Here is a 19,807-nt window from a genome sequence, read left to right as displayed (position 1 = left end):
GATGCTATCGTTGTTTACTTTGCAATCATATTTTTCAGACTACAATAAAGTCACTTGTTCCTTTTAAAAATATGAATGTTAACACTTGAGGTTCAAATAATCGTAGCATGATGTTCTCCAGAATTGAAGCTGATGTTCTGGGCAAAATATTTTTGGGTTACTAAGTGGCCAAGCTTCAACTACAACAGAGGGTTATGACTTTGGAGAAAATACCTATAAAATATACAGCATGGTTTCTGAGGAAGAAATGTAACCGGGAACAATCAGTGCCAGTGTTCTTACCCAAAAGGTCAAGTCTTTGGCACTTATTCAACTTTTATGAGAGAATATGAAGAAAGAACAGTGATTTAGGAATTTGCTATTATGTTTTCTACATCTCCTAAAACAAGCTAATGGCACTGTTATCCTTTAAATCCTCTAGTTCAGTGGTCTTTCAGGATATGGTATCTTTACTATGAACACCTAACAGTGTGATCTATAGACAACTTCATCTGGTTCAGTAAAAGAGATCAACATTCACCCAATTTACCTAAGCCAGAATCATGGACTTGATCTTTTGTCTATTCCCTCTTCCTCATTTGCCATGTCATTGATCATATCACACTTATTAGCTCTTTGTATTTCTTAATTTTGTCATGTGTCTCTATCTCTATTGTCATTGTGTTAGTTTAATCAATATTCATCATCTTTCACCTGTTCTATTACCCTAGTCCCCTATCTAGCCTATCAGCTTCCATTTTGCTCTATGCTTATCTATGACATCCAGTGTCCTTAGGGGATCTGGCTTGATCTTTCCAAAACATAAACACCTGTTACTTCAAATACTATAAACTTTTTAATGGTGTCCAGTAATCTACAGGATTAAAATTATATCCCTTGAAATAGCTCATAGCTTTTCAAGATTGGCTTCAGGTTTTCTTCACCAAACTCATTTCTGAATTTTCTTCCACTCATTGTCTTGTATTCTAAACACTTCATGGTATTTTGAGTTTTTCAAGCACTTCCTGCATTTTCACACTTTCCACAGTGCACATTATTTTCCTCTGCCTTTAATGGTCTCCTTTTTCTTTGACCCCTAATCTTACTTACCTGAAAACTCACACTCATTGTGTAAAAATTAGATCAAGGAGCTGGAGTTATGGCTCAGTGGTATAGCACTTGCCTCAAATGTGTGAAGCACTGGGTATAATCCTCAGCACCACATTAAAAATCAATAAACAGAATAAACATATAAAAACCAGATAAAAAACATGTTTGCAGAACACTGCACTAATGAAGTCAGTCATTAAATTTGCTTGTTTATTTTCAGACATTTCAAAGTGTCTCATATACACTGCCCCTATAATGCACAGAACATTGAATTATAAGGAAGTGTACCTATATTCCTCATTACTTTTTTAGCTATTTAATGAGGTTTTTTCTCTCTTTTGAAACTGGGGATAGCACCAGAGCTTTGCAGATGAGAAGCAAGCACTTTGCCACTGAGCTACATCCCAGCCCTTTTTTAGTTATTTAAGAGAAGAAACTGTGTCATAACTTTATCCTTAATGCTTAGCAGAGTACCTACCTCCTAATAAGCTCTCAATATTATGTGTTATATGAATTGTTTCACTACTTAAAGATAATATTTGGTTAAATGAGTTACAAAGAGTATACTATAAATAAAACACTTCTATGTATTTTATAACTCATGGACAGAAGTTTTACCTTAAATAGGTGACCCCACTCTACAGGTGTTTTCCAATCTAAGAGAAAAGGGGGAAATTAAAGCTAAAGGTAATATAAGAGTTTAAAGGTAAGCCATGATTATGTCTTTAGTTGGGAGTTTATAATTTTGTAAGATAAACAAATAGAAGACAATGATACATTATATACTATAACATTCGTTTGATATTGGTTGAGGAGCTAATTGATTTCAGGCACTGTAAAAGTGCTAGAGATAAAGATATGATTATAACATAGTACTCAAAATTACTGTCTAATTAGAAGAACAATGATAAAAATACAATGTGATCTGTAATAGATATACAAAGGACACTATGCAAACTTATATGTTCCTCACCCAGAGAATATTAAGGAATACTTCTCAGGGTTAAGTAGGAGCTCCTTAGACAAAGAAGCAGGATAGGTAATAAAGAAAAAGCAAAGGTCCATGAAAAGCCATGGAACTGAGAGAAAATGTGCTTTATTTGAAGAGCTATACACAATATTTGCATGTTTCAATATATAGCTGGAACACATGAGGAGACGTTCCAACCAAAGACTTTTCTAAGTCATGGTAAGGAATTTTATTCTAAAGACAGTTCATGGAGTGGGGAATCAGTAAGGAAAACTAAAGATTTTAAATAAAAGAGTGCCATAATCAGATCTGCATTTTTGAAATGTCACTCTGATTTGTCATTTTTAAATAAATTTAAACTAAGCAAACATCACTGTGGTCACTGTATGCACAATGGATAGGAATGAAGGAAACAGTAAACAAGATTGGAAACAGAAACACCAGTTATAGTCAAGGCAAGAATCGATCAATGGCCCAAACAGCAGAAATGGAGTTGGAGTTGACAAAGATACTTAAAACATAGAATTGACAAGTCTGATAGGATATACAGAGGGAAAGTCCAGAATAAAGTCTTGGTTTCTGATTTGGGCTACTAGATTTATGGTTCTCCATTCATTTAGATGAGAAGAACAGATTTGGAGTTAACAGTTGTAGCTCTGTTAAGTTTGAAGGATCTATTGATCATGGGGGTGGAGTCACAGAGTGGACAGTTAAATATATATGGCTGCAGCTTAGGATAAAAAGGTATTAGTTATAAATATTGATTTATAATTATAAATATGGTAGAACTATAGCAGTATGTGACTTCCAAAACTTTGTGTTTCACCAAGAATTTTCTTTTGGCTTCAGATTCAGAGGCAGCACATATTTTCAGTTAAGTGGTGGAAGACAGAGGCACATAGTAGGAGATTAAGAAGATAGAGAGGGAGACAAAGAAATAAAGGCAGTAGAACATCTTTTATGAAAATTGAAGCTGGGTTTAGTGGCACACATTTGTGATCTCAGCAACCAAGGAGGATGAGGCAGGAAGATTGCAAGTTGGAGACCAGCCTCGGTAACTTAGCAAGACCTTCATAACTTAGTGAGAACCTGTCTCAAACTTTTAAAAAATAATAATAAAAAGAACTGGTAGGACTTCATGGTTAAGCACTCCTGGGTTCAATCCTCAGTACTCCCTCCACAGAAAAATAATTGAGTGTGACTCTTCTGTATTTATCCTGCCTATTATAGGGATACATGTATGTTCATGTGTATAGCTGTACAATTCACAATTACCAAATTATGAAACCAGCCTAGGTGTCCATCAATCGATGAATGGGTAAAGAAAATGTTGTTTGTATATATAATAGAATTTTATTTGCCCTAAATAAAAATGAAATTATAGCATTTTCAGAAAAATGAATGGAATTTGAGAACATTATCCTAAGTGAATAAGCTGAACTCAAATAGTCAATTGTATTTTTCTTTCATATGTGGAAGCTAAGGAGGATAAAAAAATGGGAAGGATCTCCATGAAAATCTAAGGGGGATCATTAAATTAGAGGAAAGGGATCAGGGAAGGGAAGAGGGGAGGGAAAGGGGAAACACCGGGGAATGATACTGGCCAAATTATAATTTTATATTGTGTGAATGCCTAGATATATAACAATGAATTCCACCATTATGTAAATCTATAATGCACCAATAAAAATATGGGAAAAAAAGAAAATTGAGTGTGAAAAACTCAACAAGTAGTGTTATTCATAGAGAAAATTTAGGATCAAAGCATTGATGAAAGCAATAGAGCTCAGAAAGAAGGACATATTTGGGACTGAAATTGGAGACCAAAAATAAAGGACAAGTCTAGAACAAAGACAATTTTTTCTGTTGATGTTCAGAAGATTGAGGGAATGCTCATAACTGTATTTTATAACAACAGTACAACAACATATGAATATTGAATTGAAGGTAGTTGAATTATTTCATAAATGTATTTATTCCTCAAGGCTGGGAGGGGGTCAGGGTTTTAGCTCTTATTGAAAAAAATCATAGAATAACCTGTACATTCCTATAAACCCACTCTTGCCACAAGGTTGGATATAACTTCAGGTCTTTATTGACCCTACTATTGAAATAGAGCAGAATGCAAGACCGGTATACAAAATGAAATGTGTGTCTATATAGGAGCAATGATTAATCTTAAAATAAATACCACCATCATACCCACCCATGAGAATGGGATTCTAATTATGATAAGATATATCCCATGCTTCTGTAATTTTATCAAAATGGATTCTACTGCCATGTATAACTAAGAAGAACTAAAAAAAAATTAAAAAAAAATGAAATTAAGAAAATAGTTTCATTTACTATAGTATCAAAATAAAAAAAAGAAAAACCTAGGAATACATTTAACAAAAGCAACATAAAACAATAAACACAAAGCATTGTTGAAAGAAAGCAAAGAAGACCTTAATGAATGGAAACACATCCTGTGTTCATGGATTAGAAGACTTAATATTGTTAAGATGACAATAATCCCCAAACTGACATGCAGATGCAAAGCAAGCCACATGAAAATTCAAACTGCTTTTTTCTCAGAAAGAAATATTAGGAGCCTAAAATTCACACGAAAGGAAAGGGACCCAGAGCAGCCAAAATAATTTTGAAAAAGATGAAAAGAATTCACCAATAGTGTATAAGAATTCCCTTTTCTCCACATCCTTGCCAGCATTTGCTTTGTTTTTTTTTCTTTTTGATAAAAACCATTCTGAGTGAAAAAGATAATTCATTGTAGTTTTGATTTGCATTCCAGTAATGACTAATGATGTTGATCTCTTATTTATAAACATTTTGGCCATTCAAATTTCTTACTTTGGAAAGTGCCTATTCTTATAATTTGCTTGCTTTTAAACTGTGTTATTTGTATTAGCATTACTGAGGTAATTTGGTTCTTTATATATCCTGGATATTAATTCTTTGTCATATAATCAGTTTATTAATTTTTCCCTTATTTCACTCTTTTGACTGTTTCCCTTGCCAAACAGTTGCTTCTTAGTTTGGTGTATTCCCATTTATCTATTTTTTCCTTCCATTGTTTTTTACTGTGCTTGTGAGATCTTATCCCCCCTACACACAGACACACACGTCAACTACGCCAATGTCTTTATGTGTTTCCCTAATGTTTTCTTCTAGTAGTTGCATAGTGTCAGCTGTTACATTTGAGGTCTTTGATTCATTTTCAGTTAATTTTTTCTTTTTCTCTCTCTCTCTTTTTTTTTTTTTTTTTTTTGGTACTGGGGACTGAACCCAGGGACACTTGACCACTGAGACACATCCCCAGCCCTGTTTTTTATTTCATGTAGAGACAGGGCCTCAATGAGTTGCTTAGCCCCTTGCTTTTGCTGAGTCTGGTTTTGAACTAATAATTCTCCTGCCTCAGCCTCCTGTGCCACTGGGATTACAGGCATGTGCCACTATACCTGGCTCAAATTGATTTTTGTGTAGGGTGAGAGATAGGGGCCTAGTTTCATTCTTCTGCATATTGACATCCAGTTTTTGTAATACCACTTATTAAAGAGATTTTGTTTCTTCAATGTATGTTTTTGGTAACTTTGATAGGAATTAGTTGACTATAAATACATGGTGTTATTTCTAGGCACTCTGTTCTGTTACACTGGTCTATGCGTCTATTTTTATGCAAGTACCATACTGCTTTGATTACTATTGCATTGTAATATATTTTGAAGTCAGGTAGTGTGATGTTCCCAGATTTGTTCCTTTTGCTTAACACTGTTTGGGCTATTTGGGGTCTTTTGTGGTTCCATATGAATTTTAGGAGTTTTTCCTATTCATGTGAAGAATATCATTGGTATTTTGATAGGAATTGCATCGACTCTGTGGATTGCTTTATGTAGTAAAAGCATTTTAACAATATTAAATCTTATAGTCCACAAATGTGGGAGATGTTTCCAATTTTGTGTTTGTCCTCTTCAATTTCTTTCATCAGAGTTTTGTAGTTTTTATTGTAGAGATAATTTAATTTAAATCCTAGGTATTTTTATAACTTTTGTGAATGGGATTACTTTACTAATTTCTTTCTCAGCAATATTGTCATTGATGTATTAAAATGCTACTTATTTTTATGTTGATTTTGTATCTTGTAGTTTTGTAAATTAGTGTATCCACTATGGAGAATGGTATTGGTATTCTTAAAAAAAAAACACCTTAAAATAGATCTCCATATTATCTGGATATCCCACTCAATAACTAAAGAAAATGAATCAATATATCAAAGCTATACTCCCATGTTTATTGCTGTACTATCCATAGTAGCTAATATATGGAATTAATCTCCAAACCCATTAATAAATAACTGGAAAAATAAATCATAGTATATATATATATATATATATATATATATATATATATACACAAAGGAATATTATTCAGTCATAAAAAATGATAAACTATAATTTGAAGTAGAATGGATGGAATAGGCCACTATATTAAGCCAAATAATCAGAAATAGAAAGCAAAATACTGCATGTCCTCTCATATTTAAATGCTAAGATTCAATCTGTATGTCGTGTAGTGATCACTAGAGGCTGGAAAATGAGACAAGGAAGTGGACTAAAGAAGGTTAGACAACTGATTAGAACAAATAAATTTTAAAAATTACTTCCAAAAGAAGGTATCAAAACACAGTAAGATAGAAGTGATGAGTTCTGGTGTTCTCAGAAATGGTGAGATGACTAGAGTTCATATCAATATATGTATTTTTCAAGTAAATCTAACAAAGTTTCCAAAAAGAATGAAATAATAGGGAAATAGAAATGTAAATTACCATATTTTAGTAAGTATATCTTTTATATGTTTTGAAATATACTATAACTACAAAATGTGGACAATTAAAACACTAATTAAAATGTTGGTAGACTCATATTTTTAAACAAATCTGTGATAATTAAGATGATAAGATATTGGATAAGGATGTACAGATCAATGGAATAAAATTGAGAGTTCAGAAATAAAGCTTCACTTTCACAATCAATTGATATCTGATAAGTTTATCAATAAAATTCAATGGAAGAAAGTTTTCTCAAAAAACTTGCTGGGGCATTTGGATATCCATATGTATAATAATGAAGCTACACATACTTCACACCATACACAAAAAATAATTCAGAAAAGATCACAATGTAAAGCTAAAAGCTAAAATTATACAACTTTTAGAACATAACAGTTGTAAATCTTTGTGACTTTGGTATCATCAATGGTTTCTTAGATATAACACAAACACACACAACTGAAAACAATGCTATTTCCAAGGATTACATATTATATGACCACATCTATATTGATTGTCCAGAAGAAGAAATTTTAAAAAGTCAGAAAGTAGATTGATGGATGCCTAGATCAGTGGTCTTTGGGGAGAATTGATGAATGACTTCTATTGACTACAGAGTTTCTTTTATGGAGGTGATGAGAATGTTTTAAAGTTACAGCAATAGTTGGACAACTCTGAAAAAATTAATGGGTTGTACATTTTGTGTGGGTGAATTTTAAGGTATATGAATTATACCTTTGGGAGTTTTCATTTTTAATGGAAATTAAAAATTAATGGAAGTCACTGGGATATTTCTACACCTGCATACATCATACATTGATTGTGTTCACTCAGTCCTCTATCCTTTCCTCCCCTTCTGCACATTCCATTCCCTAATATTCCATTTTCTACTTTCAGGGCTTTTTTTTTTAAGTTTCTACATATGAGCATGAACATATGATATTTGACTTTATGCATCTGGCTTACTTGCTTACTGTAATGTCCTCCAGTTCAATCCATTTGCTGCAAATAACAGGATTAATTTCTCTGTGTGAAAATACTCCAATATTTATTTGTTCTTTATCCATTCATCTGTTTACAAGTACGTAACTTGGTTCCATATTTTGTGTATTGTGAATAGTGCCACAGTAAACATGGATATGAAGGTATCTCTTTTAAAAGCTAACTTCATTTTGTTTGGATTTATACCCAGGAGTGTGAGAGCTAGATCAGATAGTAGATAAAGAACATATATTACAAATAAATATTAGATCTTATCTTAAAAGGTATCGAGGCTGGGAATGTAGCTCAGTGTTAGAATGCTTACATAGCATGGACCAGGACCAGGTACAAACCCCAGCATCACAAAAAGAAAAACAAAAAGAAAGAAAAAGCAAAAAAGAAAGGAAAAGTTCTTTTCTTCTTTTATTTTCCATATGATAGAATGAATATCTCTACCATAATTGTTGAATGACCTTCTTAGTGACTTTACCTTGAAGTTTTGAATAGGGATTTTAGTTTCTTATGCAATGGTGACTTTATTTTTAGCTGGTTAATGTAGTGTAATCTCCCTGTACTTTTTTGGATGTGATTAATGAGTTTGGGTATAGTATGTACTGTATTAGACTTAGAGAAACTCACTGTTTCTGTGGATTGCACAAAATCAGGGACACTCTTAACAGTTTGGGAGTGTCCCAAAGGTATATTGTGTACAGCAGAATATACCCAGTGTGGTTACTCCTACAATGGAAGTGGTTGCCACTATCCAGTGATGGGAGTTTCTTCATATTGATATTGACTCTGTTCCTTGAATGGGTCTCTGGTATTAGCTACTCCAGTACTGGTGGGGGCCTGAAGCACTTTTCTTCAGAGTAGACACTGGTGTTTGTCCAGGTGATTCACAGAGAGAAGTGAGGGAGAAATCACAGAACCTTTTGTGTAAAATTTACACCCAGTCTTGCCAGGAATTCATGATTGGATAAGGTGCAGAGGCAAATGACACAGGACCAGAGTAGGTATGCTATCAGAAAAAGTGTGTTATTCTTCTCAGCTGCTACAGTAGATGTGCATGCCAAGGACCAGGTCTTGAGATCCCTCCAGGTATGCATGGTTGGAAATAAAAAGGTGACCCAACATTTTTACACTATATTGTCTGTCAAGGAGTGGGACACATTGGAAACCAGTACAATTTCTCTCAACTAGAGAGATCACAGGAATGAGAACCAACAGAACACAACTATTGCCATGCAGTTTCTCTCAGGACCTTCCTGGGCTGTTTGCACCAAGGGTAGGGTGACAGCCTTGGGCTCATCCCCCTCATCCTCTTAGATGTCTCATCCACCAGGGATCAAGGTGTATGTAGTAGCTGGAGCTTTGATATCCTAATAAAATTATTTTTTTTTAAAAAGCAAATAAGTATAAGTGATGAGAAATTTCTTTCTTATGTGTTGCATGTCACATTTTAAAAAATATTTCAGGCATCTTCTCCTAATTAATCCTCTCATTATCCTTTAGAGAGAGAAACTAGATTATTTTCTTGCCTGTTGTCCATTCCCTCTGAAGTACAATATCTGTGTCTTATCTATCTCTGTGTCCAGATTTTTAATACATAGAAGGTACTCAGTAAAAACTTATGGATTGAATAATTCAGACAGATATATTTCTACATTAAAGATATTTTTGAGGTAGACTCAGTAAGAAGATATGCCTTGCCATACATGCACTGGACTCAGCTTTTTATCTACATTATTTCATTTAAAGTTCTTGCAAAAACACATAAGGCAGATATTTTTATTATTCCTATTTTAAAATGAGGAAATTGCTAGGTGTGTTGCCACACACCTGCAATCCCAGCAACTTGGAAGGCTGAGGCAGGAGGATCACAAGTTTGAGGCTAGCTTTGGCAACTTAGAGAGATCTATTTCAAAATATAATAATAATAATTATTATTATTATTATCATTATCATTATTATTATTATTATTTTATTACTGGGGGATATTACTCACTGACAAAGTGCTCCTGAGTTCAACTCCTAGTATCAAAAAAAAAAGATTTTTAAAATAAAGAAATTAAGGCTCAAGAGATTAAATAGTGCAGAGCTGATGCTTGAATCTTGGAAATATATGTGATCACACTAGGAAAATACATGGATTTAAAAAAGGATAGATGATAGAAAATTGCCTACTATTTCTAGACCTATTCCAGTAAATTTTCTGTTCTCTTATTTGTTTCTAATTCATAACGTAATTTAAGAGGTAATACCTGAGTATAAATTACATTTTCTGATATAAAAGTTAGGCCATTTATCATTTAAAAAGTGGTTTTAAATATCTGTGTATTTATTTACATAAAAAAGTTTTGCACAGTTTATAATTCCATTTTGCCTAATATATTTAGCAAATATCCATTATTGAAGAAAAGTTATATGAAATCAAGGCTGTCCCTTTAAAAATTTAAGACATATGATCTCTCTATTAGGTGTAGTGCCAATGGAGGAAACTGAGAGTAACATGACTCATATTCTCTCAGGATTTATATTACTCAACAGTTGTAAAATGTACACCTTTGGTAGATGCATTCACTCTTTAGACTAGTCTACAATACTTCAGTGTATTCTCTTAATGGTACTATATAAAACTCAAGGGAGGTGACTACATTTTAATGCAGCTTCCAGCATATTCACACAAATGTGTATTTGTGGGTGCATATGTGTGTGTGTGTGTGTGTGTGTGTGCATGCATGTGTGAGTGACATACATCAGAGTGAGAGAAAATATTTTACGCAGAGATTAAAATGCTTAATTTCATTAGATTTATGGACCTCTGTCTAGAAATAATTTCAACATAGCATAGGAGAGTGTTCATTAACATGAATTTTTTCAGGAAACTATGGCTTTAAATTTCTAGTTTTGAAAGACCATCTTTATAATAATATTGTGTCCCCACATACCCGAGCTGTGTTAAGTTGTACTCTTAATGAGTTATTTTTCTACATTTATGTATAATTTCTACTTATAAATTCATGATTTATTTTTCTTTCTTTTTTTAACCTTATTTAGTTATTGTTATGTGGTGCTGAGGATCAAAACCAGTGCCTCACATGTGCTAGGCAAGTACTCTACCACTGAACTACAACTCCAGCCTCATGTTTTCTTTTTCAATGATAAATGAAAAACTTTTTTTCTGAGTTTCAAAGAGCCAATCTGAAATATAATAAATGATACTGAGAAAGTTAAAATTCTTTTCACAGTTGATCCAAAAGAGCTCAAAGGGGACTTAAACTCACTATTTCTGGCAAATAAGATTATTATTTGAAGCAGGATCAAGAAAAGAAATAATTTTTCATTGCTGGAGTACTCCTAGAATATAGGGTGAAAACTATTTAGCTATTTCCCTTTCTTCTATTTCTTTTTTTCCCACTTATTCCCAGATTGGATGATCAACAATGCACCAGATATTAAATACACAGCACTTAATTATTAGCAAAGGATCTTGCATATTCAGTAGGTTGGTTCCTATTATGCCTATGTATTGCTCAGATGACTCCTATTTGTGCTTGGTATTCTCACAGATATTTATTTATTTTTTTTCCTTTATTTATTTATTTATTTATTTATTTTTTTATTGTTGGTCATTCAAAACATTACATAGTTCTTAATACATCATATTTCACAGTTTGATTCAAGTGGGTTATGAACTCCCAATTTTACCCCGTATACAGATTGCTGTATCACATCAGTTACCCTTCCATTGATTGACATATTGCCTTTCTCTTGTCTGATGTATTCTGCTGTCTGTCCTATTCTCTACTATCCCCCCTCCCCTCCCCTCCCCTCCCTTCCCCTTTTCTCTCTCTACCCCTTCTACTGTAAATCATTTCTTCCATTTGTATTATCTTGTCTTACCCCTCCTTTCCTCTTATATGTCATTTTTGTATAACCCTGAGGATCGCCTTCCATTACCATGCGATTTCCCTTCTCACTCCCTTTCCCTCCCACCTCTCATCCCTGTTTAATGTAAATCTTCTTCTCAAGCTCTTCGTCCCTACCCTGTCCTTGTTTACTCCCCTTATATCAAAGGAGTCATTTGGTATTTGTTTTTTAAAGATTGACTAGCTTCACTTAGCATAATCTCACAGATATTTAAAGTAGAAGATCCCAGCATAGTGATTGCAGACTTCATAAAAAAGTAATCAATGTTATTCCCTTTGGTCTTTAGCATAAAAATGCTTTCAATGGTTTTCATTATTCACTGATTCATTCAACAAAATATTAAATGCCTATTATATACCTAGAACTGTCTTATACACTGGAGATATAGCAATATCCAAGTTAAGTCTTATCCTCACAGACCTTACATTCAAGAAGTGAGAGGAAGCATATAGTAAATAAATAAGCAAATAAAGAAGATTATTTTAGATTACGCTAAATTTTATGAATAAATAAAATAGGGTGTTGTATGATGACTTTGGGGTGGGTAATATTAAGTGGAAAAGTTAGGGAAGCTGATTAAAGATTAAAGCTGATTAAATTTGAGTTGAAAGTAAAGGCTGAGAAAAACCATTTCATATATGAAAAGTTAGAGAAGGAAGTTTCTGCACAGAGAGAAAACCAAATTCATAAGCCCTTAAGGGAAAAAACAGGTTTTCTTATTTCAAGGAAAGTAATTCAGCATGTCTGAAATGTTGATGAGGTACATGAATTATTTTGGACTTTGCAGGATATGGTAAGACATTTGTGTTTTGTTTGTTTTCAGTTGGAAAGTCACACTAGAGGATTTTCTCGATGGCAACGATTCAGAATGTTGTGCAGAGATTGTTTTGTAGGAAGCCACAACTGGAAGCAGGAAGAGGGGTTTGAAATCTGACAGAATTCTCAGAGATACATAATGTCCTTGGAACAGGACAGTGTCAATGCAGAGAGAGGAAAGCAGACTTGGAACTCTATTTTAGAAATAGAACAAATAAAACACGCTGATAGATTGAACATAGAGCATGAAAGGAAAAGAGGAATCAAAGATGACTAAGGATTTTGGCTTGAGCAATTGGTACATGAGAAACATTGGAGGATGAACATGTCTAATCATAAAATTAAAACCTTACTTTCATCTGAGAAACTCAGATTTATTCCTCTGTGATTGAAAGTAATCCTGGTTACAGGTATTACTTTCCTAGGTATGGCTTTTATTCTGAAACATTTGGGAAAACTTCACTAGGATTCAAAAGAGTGAATAGGGCAAGTACTTGGCCCCTGACTCCCAATAAATGGGGCCCTGTTCTGGCTTTTCTAGACAGATTACATGTATTTGTGTCTTCCAGCATACCTTTTCTTTCTTCCTTCCTTTTTTTTTGTCTTTGTATTACCAGTGAATTCCAAAAACTTCTCTTGATTTCTTTAGTTTTCCAAAACTCACAGATGATGTTTTCCTTCTTTGATCATGAATTTAAATGGAAATCTGAAGTCTTTCCTAAATTGTGCCTTAACAAACCCCTCCCCATGGCTTTATATTTGTTCTTTGAAACTATCATATTGAACTTTTGATGCTTTAATGCTATATTCAACTTATCTGTCTCACACTCTCATAGCATCAAACTTACTGTGGAACTAAAACAATAGAATCCCTGATTATGTTAATTAATACTGAATAGGATGTATCAAGAATTTCTGAAATAAGATATAGAAGAGAAATTTCTTTTTATGAAATAAAGATTACATTGGTTATGTTTTTGAAGAACATGGGGAGGTTCAGTTTTATGTCCAATAACAGTGACATCAGACTAGTGTGACCAGGACAGACCCAGTATCTGCCTATTGTTTCTATCTAAACATTAATAGCTCCCTGCCTTAGGAGTTCTGATTGAACAGTAAATGATATGGTGAGCCTACCTCAAAGATGTGATACAGTCACTAATTTTGGAGAAATTTGTCTTGTTGATTTGCTTTTGTCACTGTAACCAAAATATCTCATAAGAATGAGGAAGAAGAGTTTATTTTAGCCTCAAGTTTTCAAAGGATTCAGTCCATGTTTCACTGACTTGAATGATTTGGGCCTGAAGTGAGGCAGAATACCATGGCAGAAGGTAATAAGGGAAGAAAGATGCTCAGCTTCTTGGCATCCAAAAAGCAGAGTGGGGGTGCAGGGAGAGAGAGAGGAGCCAGGGACAAGATATATAATCCCCAAGGTCATGTCCTCAGTGACCTACTTCCTCCAGCCTATGGTTACCACCCAGTAATTCATTCAAATTATTAATCCAATGCATGGATTAATCCATTAGTTATGTTATAACTCTCAAAATCTAATCATTTACCTCTGAACATTTCTGCATTATCTAATATGAGCTTTTGGGGCACCTCACATCTAAACCATAGCAATTATTTCCATTTAAGTAACTGTAGTTTTTTTTTTTTAACCCTGATGTGCTCAAAAGAGTGGAATGCCACACGTATATCACAACTATTATCACCACCATCCTCAGGGTAGGATAAAAATACTACCCAAAAAACAAAAAAAGTAAGTAAGTTTTACTCTGGTCCTGCCTTTTATTCTATAATTACCCACTTTTAAATTTTGCCTAAAAAGACTTTTTCTTATATCTACATAGTTGTATTAACAGTTTGATATGGATTAAAGATTTTAAATTTGACCAAGTAGGAGATACACACCAGTTCTACATGCTGAAACTTCTTCCTCTGGAATCCTTATCTTCAAAATATCCACATTGTTGAAGCTAAAGAACCTGCATTTATGGCCCCCAAATCCAAATTTTAGATAGGCTTCTTTTCATCTGATATACCTACTACAGAAAGAAGCATGAACCAAAGAAATTAGATCCACCCTGAATAAAAGGGTAGCCCCTTTAAGACTTGAGACATGGAATGATCAGGAACCCTTGATTCTACGCACTATGACATCATTGAGCAAATAACAGAGAGACTAGCTATAGATACAAGGGAGGCTTTCTTGCCAACCTTCATTGAAATCACACTTTCAATAGTAATGGTTTTCTTTTTTTGTTTTGTTGTGGTTTTTTATTTTATTTTAAAGAAGATTGCAAAAACAAAGCAGAAAAGGAAAGCTCAAAGACAAAAGAAAGATATCTAAACAATGGAGAAATATTGGGTCTGTCTCATTCTTCCTGATTGTATCAGTAGGTCTTTCCACATGAAAACTAACCTTTCTCTATCTCATCCCCTGATGATATTATCAATACAAGATTCCCTATCCTCAAGGGTGATTGTGGATATGAGCTGAAACTTAGGGATGGGTCTTAATGTGAATTTCAATTTTTTTTCTTTTTAAGTCAAAGTCTGGTGGATAATTTTATATGCTAAATAAAAATTTTCAATGTTAAAATAACTATATCAAAATAGCTATGTAAAACTATCCTCAATTTTAAAAGGGCTCCATCAAAATAGCCATACCACAAATGTTATATACCTGCACATAACTAGTGTAGCTATAACAATACGCTTGGTATAGACCTGGATCCACTCTTATATGTCTCATATATGTTTTAAAAATGTCAATTTCTTGTTTCAATTATCATATTACTACAATTCAATCTCTACTCATATGTTTACTTGAAGTATAGTCTTTGAATTCTAAGTTTTTAACAATTAATTAGCATAGACTTTTTTTTCTTACAAAAGTATAGTATGCTGTGGCCCTTTGATGCTGTAGCTCTGAATTTGACCTAAATTTTTATTTACAAGAGTTACTTTCTGTCAACTGTGTTTTCTATTGGAATTTGTTTCATAATGTAACAGTGGAAAACTGGATTTAAATTTAATCCTTTTGTTTGGAAGGGTCACTTACTGCTTAGAGTGTGACTTAAATGTATCTTCTACTTGGAATTCCTCTTTAGGAAACCATTTTCCATCCCTAAAATGATAATTGATTGATAGGTAGAACAAAATAAATAGAGGCTTACAAAGTTGTCAGTATAATACATATGTTATCTGTTTCAGAAATTATATTTATTTGTTATTTTTAGGAACAGGTCTGGAGCTGTCTTAATATTTAGCTATAATCATGTAGAATCAAAATAGGCTCTTATATATTGTGTTTCAAATTTCTTTAAAACCCTGACTAACATATTTGTCTTTCTCTTAAAAAAAATCTATGAGCAGAATCCTTGGAGCTTATCCCATCAGGGGGTGCTTCCTGGAAGTCCTGTATCTCCATCATCACAGTTCTCCGGAAGAAATTATAAGTAAGTTATTCCTTAAAAGGGAAATTAACACATACAAATGCTGAAAAAAATAAACAGTATTTCCTCTGGGAAAAAGTTATTGGGTAGTTTTAATTTATGTATTTACTTTTTAGTAACAGGTATGTTACAGAGAGAAAGATGAATAGTCAATAATGTTTCCAACTGTGAATATGTACATAACTGTGCTTCTGCCCAAATAAAAGATAATCTTTTGAAACATTTCCTGAAAGAAAATTCAGCTGTGACAAATATTAGTTTGTTAAGACTTTCTAAATTTTACCTTTTTCATTTATCTAAGTACCAAAATAATTTCTCAAACATTCTGAGACAGACATAGGAGATATTCCCTAACAAAAGAATAAAAGGATAATGGTATAGTTCTTTCAGTTACATAAGGATGTCATTATTTTATTATGCATGTTATAGCAGTGTAATGTGACTTCTGAATGACTTCATTTATTTGATTCATATAGAATATCTCACCATAACAGTGTTCTAAAATCCTAAAATATTTTTTTAAATCCTAAAATATTTTTCTTTAATTTAAAACAGCTTTATGATTCATGAGCCCAAAGAGGACAATCATTACAACTATCCATCTCATAATTGGGATGACTCTCAGGGACCAGCTAAACCTGAAGCAGTTTATTGGAACAAATACTCTTCAAACATGCACATGAAGCCACTCTTCGTATGTATTATGCATCTCAATTTCTATATATGATTATTGCCGTAATGCAAATTCATGTATCACAGTGAATGCTAAGACTTCATTATAAGAAAAGTGTGTGACAGAATTGATTCAAATATGGGTTTGTGATGTTTACTTTATATGACAAACTAAAACTACTCTGTCATTTATTAAAATAAGATTCAAAAAATGAATCAAAGATATTATATATATAATATAATATGTATTAGTATATGTGTAGATATATGCAATATATTCATAAATGATTTATATAAAAGTATTATATAAAATACATTTACAATCTTTAAAAGGATATTTGAGATCAAAGAAGAAAGACTACTTGAATCTCATGAGACTGACTCAGAGGTGAAACTGGCCTTATGCTACTATAGTTATTAAATAGTCATAATTTAACAACACAATTGTGTTTTTTGTGTTTTAGTGTAGTTTAGTACATCATGAAGTACATCACCCAAGTTAATGCTGGATACTAGCTAACTGCTGATCACCAGTTATACGACATATTAACACAAAGTACAAACTGGGTTTCTTTGTAGAAGTGTTTAAAAACAGCAATCAGAGAAAAACAGTAAGGTAGATAATTATCTGAAAATTATTTTTACAAATTTTCTTAACAAATGATACAAAATATAGAAAAAAAGAACTAGTTCACCAAAAATGAATACCTGATGTTTGTCAATATAATTAACTGGATTTTGAGGGGGGGAGGTTAATTTTTGGTTGACGATAGCAAAGAAACATTCTCTGAAAAAAATTCATTGTAAATTGAAGAATAACCTCAGAGCACTAAATCATGAAAATGCAAATGTGGAGTTTTAATGATTTTAATTATTCAAGAAGACAAAAATGCTAAATGTATGATTGAACAAAAACTGATTTACTACTGTGCTCTAGCACATTTTAGAATAAAATATGTGGAGCAGTGATGGAACTGGGAAAAAATCTGTGAATACTTAAGGGATATATGAAATTCTGAAAGAAAAGGAAATGAGGGACAATTGTACTGAATTCATTTAGGTCAATATGTATGGAAATTCAAGAAGAGAAAGCCCAAGTAAGAAAAGAGGAAAGGTTAATATTGATAATACAGAGGGGAAACTGGCTGGGTTTGAATGTCCAAGGCTTCAGGATCAGTTTTGATTTGTGTATTAATTCTCTATTGCTGCATAACAAGTTCCCACACACTTAGCAATTTAAACACCTTTATTTTCTCGGTTTCTATGGATCAGGAGGGCACATAGGTCCACTATTCAGGATCTCAAAAGGCTGCAGTTGAGGTATTAGACAGGCTTCCTTCTCATCTACAGTTTGGATCCTCTTCCAGGTTCACATATTTGTTGGCAGCATCCACTTTCTTGCAGCTGCAGAATATTATTTCCTCTCCACCCACCCCACTATTCCTTGCTGTCAGCTATGAGCAACTGTCAGTTCCTAGAGGCCACCTGCAGTTACCATGTGGCCCTCTGACAGACCTTCTCACAACATTGCCCCTTATTTTTTGAAGGCCAGCAGAATATCTAGCTCCATCCTTATAGGATGGAATCTTAAAGAATGGAACCTAGTCAAGAGAGTAGCTATCTCATTTATACTCTTTCTTCTGCTGCTAAAAGAAAGACGCAGGTTCTTCTCACACTCAAGGAATGGAGGAAGTTATACAAGGATACAACTCCTGGGAGGGTCATTCATTAAGGTGTACCTAGATAATAGCAACTTACCTTTTAAAGGAAACTGAAAAGGAATAATTGGGGATTTTTTTGGAAGCCATGGTGAAGAGGGGAAAAATGATGATCCTTGAAGGTTATGGGATTATAGGAAGTCTGGGACAGACAGATTATTGACTAACATCACATTATCAATTATTCAACCAATTGGTTGAACCAAATGTGCCAGGCACTGTGGTAGTTAACGATAAAAAAAAATGGGTTCTGTCCCTACCCCCAGGGAGCTATAATTTGGTGGGGAAAACAGATATTAAACAAGTAAACATGTATAGAATTACAAATTGTGATGAGTGCTATAAAATAAAAGCCCAGAAGATACTGAGAATAAACAACAATCTTGAATAACAATTACATAGATTAGTGCAATTACCTGCAGTGTGTTGTCTATATCATCATTATACTCAATTATAACTTCTAAGAGCAGCCTGGGAAGTTGAGGCAGGAGAATGACTTTCAAAGCCAGCCTCAGCAACTTAGAGAGGCCCTAAGAAACTCAGTGAGATCATGCCTCTAAATAAAATATACAAAAGGGGGCTGGGGGTATGGCTAAGTGGTTAGGGTCCCCTGGGATAATTCCCTGGTAACAAAAAGGAAGGAAGGAAGGAAGGAAGGAAGGAAGGAAGGAAGGAAGGAAGGAAGGAAGGAAGGGAGTGAGTGAAAAGCAATGATGATAAAAGAGGTGGATACGAGACTCAAAAGGGATGACGTCAGCCGTAGCTGTCTTTCTTGGCTATCTCAGTCAAAAAGTATTGGTAAGATGTGATTCTGCAATCTGTATTTGGGGTAAAAATGGGAGTTCATAACTCACTTGAAACTAATGTTTGAAATATGATATGTCAAGAGCTTTGTAAGGTTTTGAACAACCAATAAAAAAAGCAAATAAAACAGAATAAAGATATTGTAAAAAAAAAAGACAAAGAAGCCACAATGTGGGTTTTTACTGTCACAATGATCCAAGGAGGGGTAGTTTTTATCATTGGGAATCTAAGAATGTACACAAATTTTTAGACTTCTTTACAAAGTTGCATCTTAACCACACAGTCAGGCTGAATTCTGCTTTGGAGGGGTTCATAATTTGGCCCCTCTAGAGATAGAGCCCCAGCTGCTGCTAACGGAAATTAGTAGATACCATGTAGGGCTCACCCACCCACTAGGCAAAGCACCTAGGGCCTTATAATACACTAGGGGGCTAAACAATTATTTTAATTTCTTTAAAACAGAAAGAAAAAATGACTTTCATGCCTAATATAACATCTTATATATAATATTAACATATTGTCTTAAAACTATTGTGAA

At 33.5% G+C, this 19,807-nt stretch overlaps 1 protein-coding gene across 1 annotated transcript in view; it reads left to right on the top strand.

Annotated features, from left to right (window-relative positions):
• The window catches only part of LOC113199933 (uncharacterized), a 95,460-nt gene that overhangs the window by 58,041 nt on the left and 17,612 nt on the right, over positions 1-19,807 (top strand). Inside the window, exons 5-6 of the mRNA XM_026413119.1 lie at positions 15,996-16,078; positions 16,631-16,769. Of these exons, the coding sequence (XP_026268904.1) occupies positions 15,996-16,078; positions 16,631-16,769 (222 nt within the window). The remainder of the gene's footprint in view (positions 1-15,995; positions 16,079-16,630; positions 16,770-19,807) is intronic.

Source organism: Urocitellus parryii, chromosome X (assembly GCF_045843805.1).
Source record: "Urocitellus parryii isolate mUroPar1 chromosome X, mUroPar1.hap1, whole genome shotgun sequence".
NCBI classification, from domain to species: Eukaryota; Metazoa; Chordata; class Mammalia; order Rodentia; family Sciuridae; genus Urocitellus; species Urocitellus parryii.
This window is presented reverse-complemented; position numbering and strand designations above follow the sequence as displayed.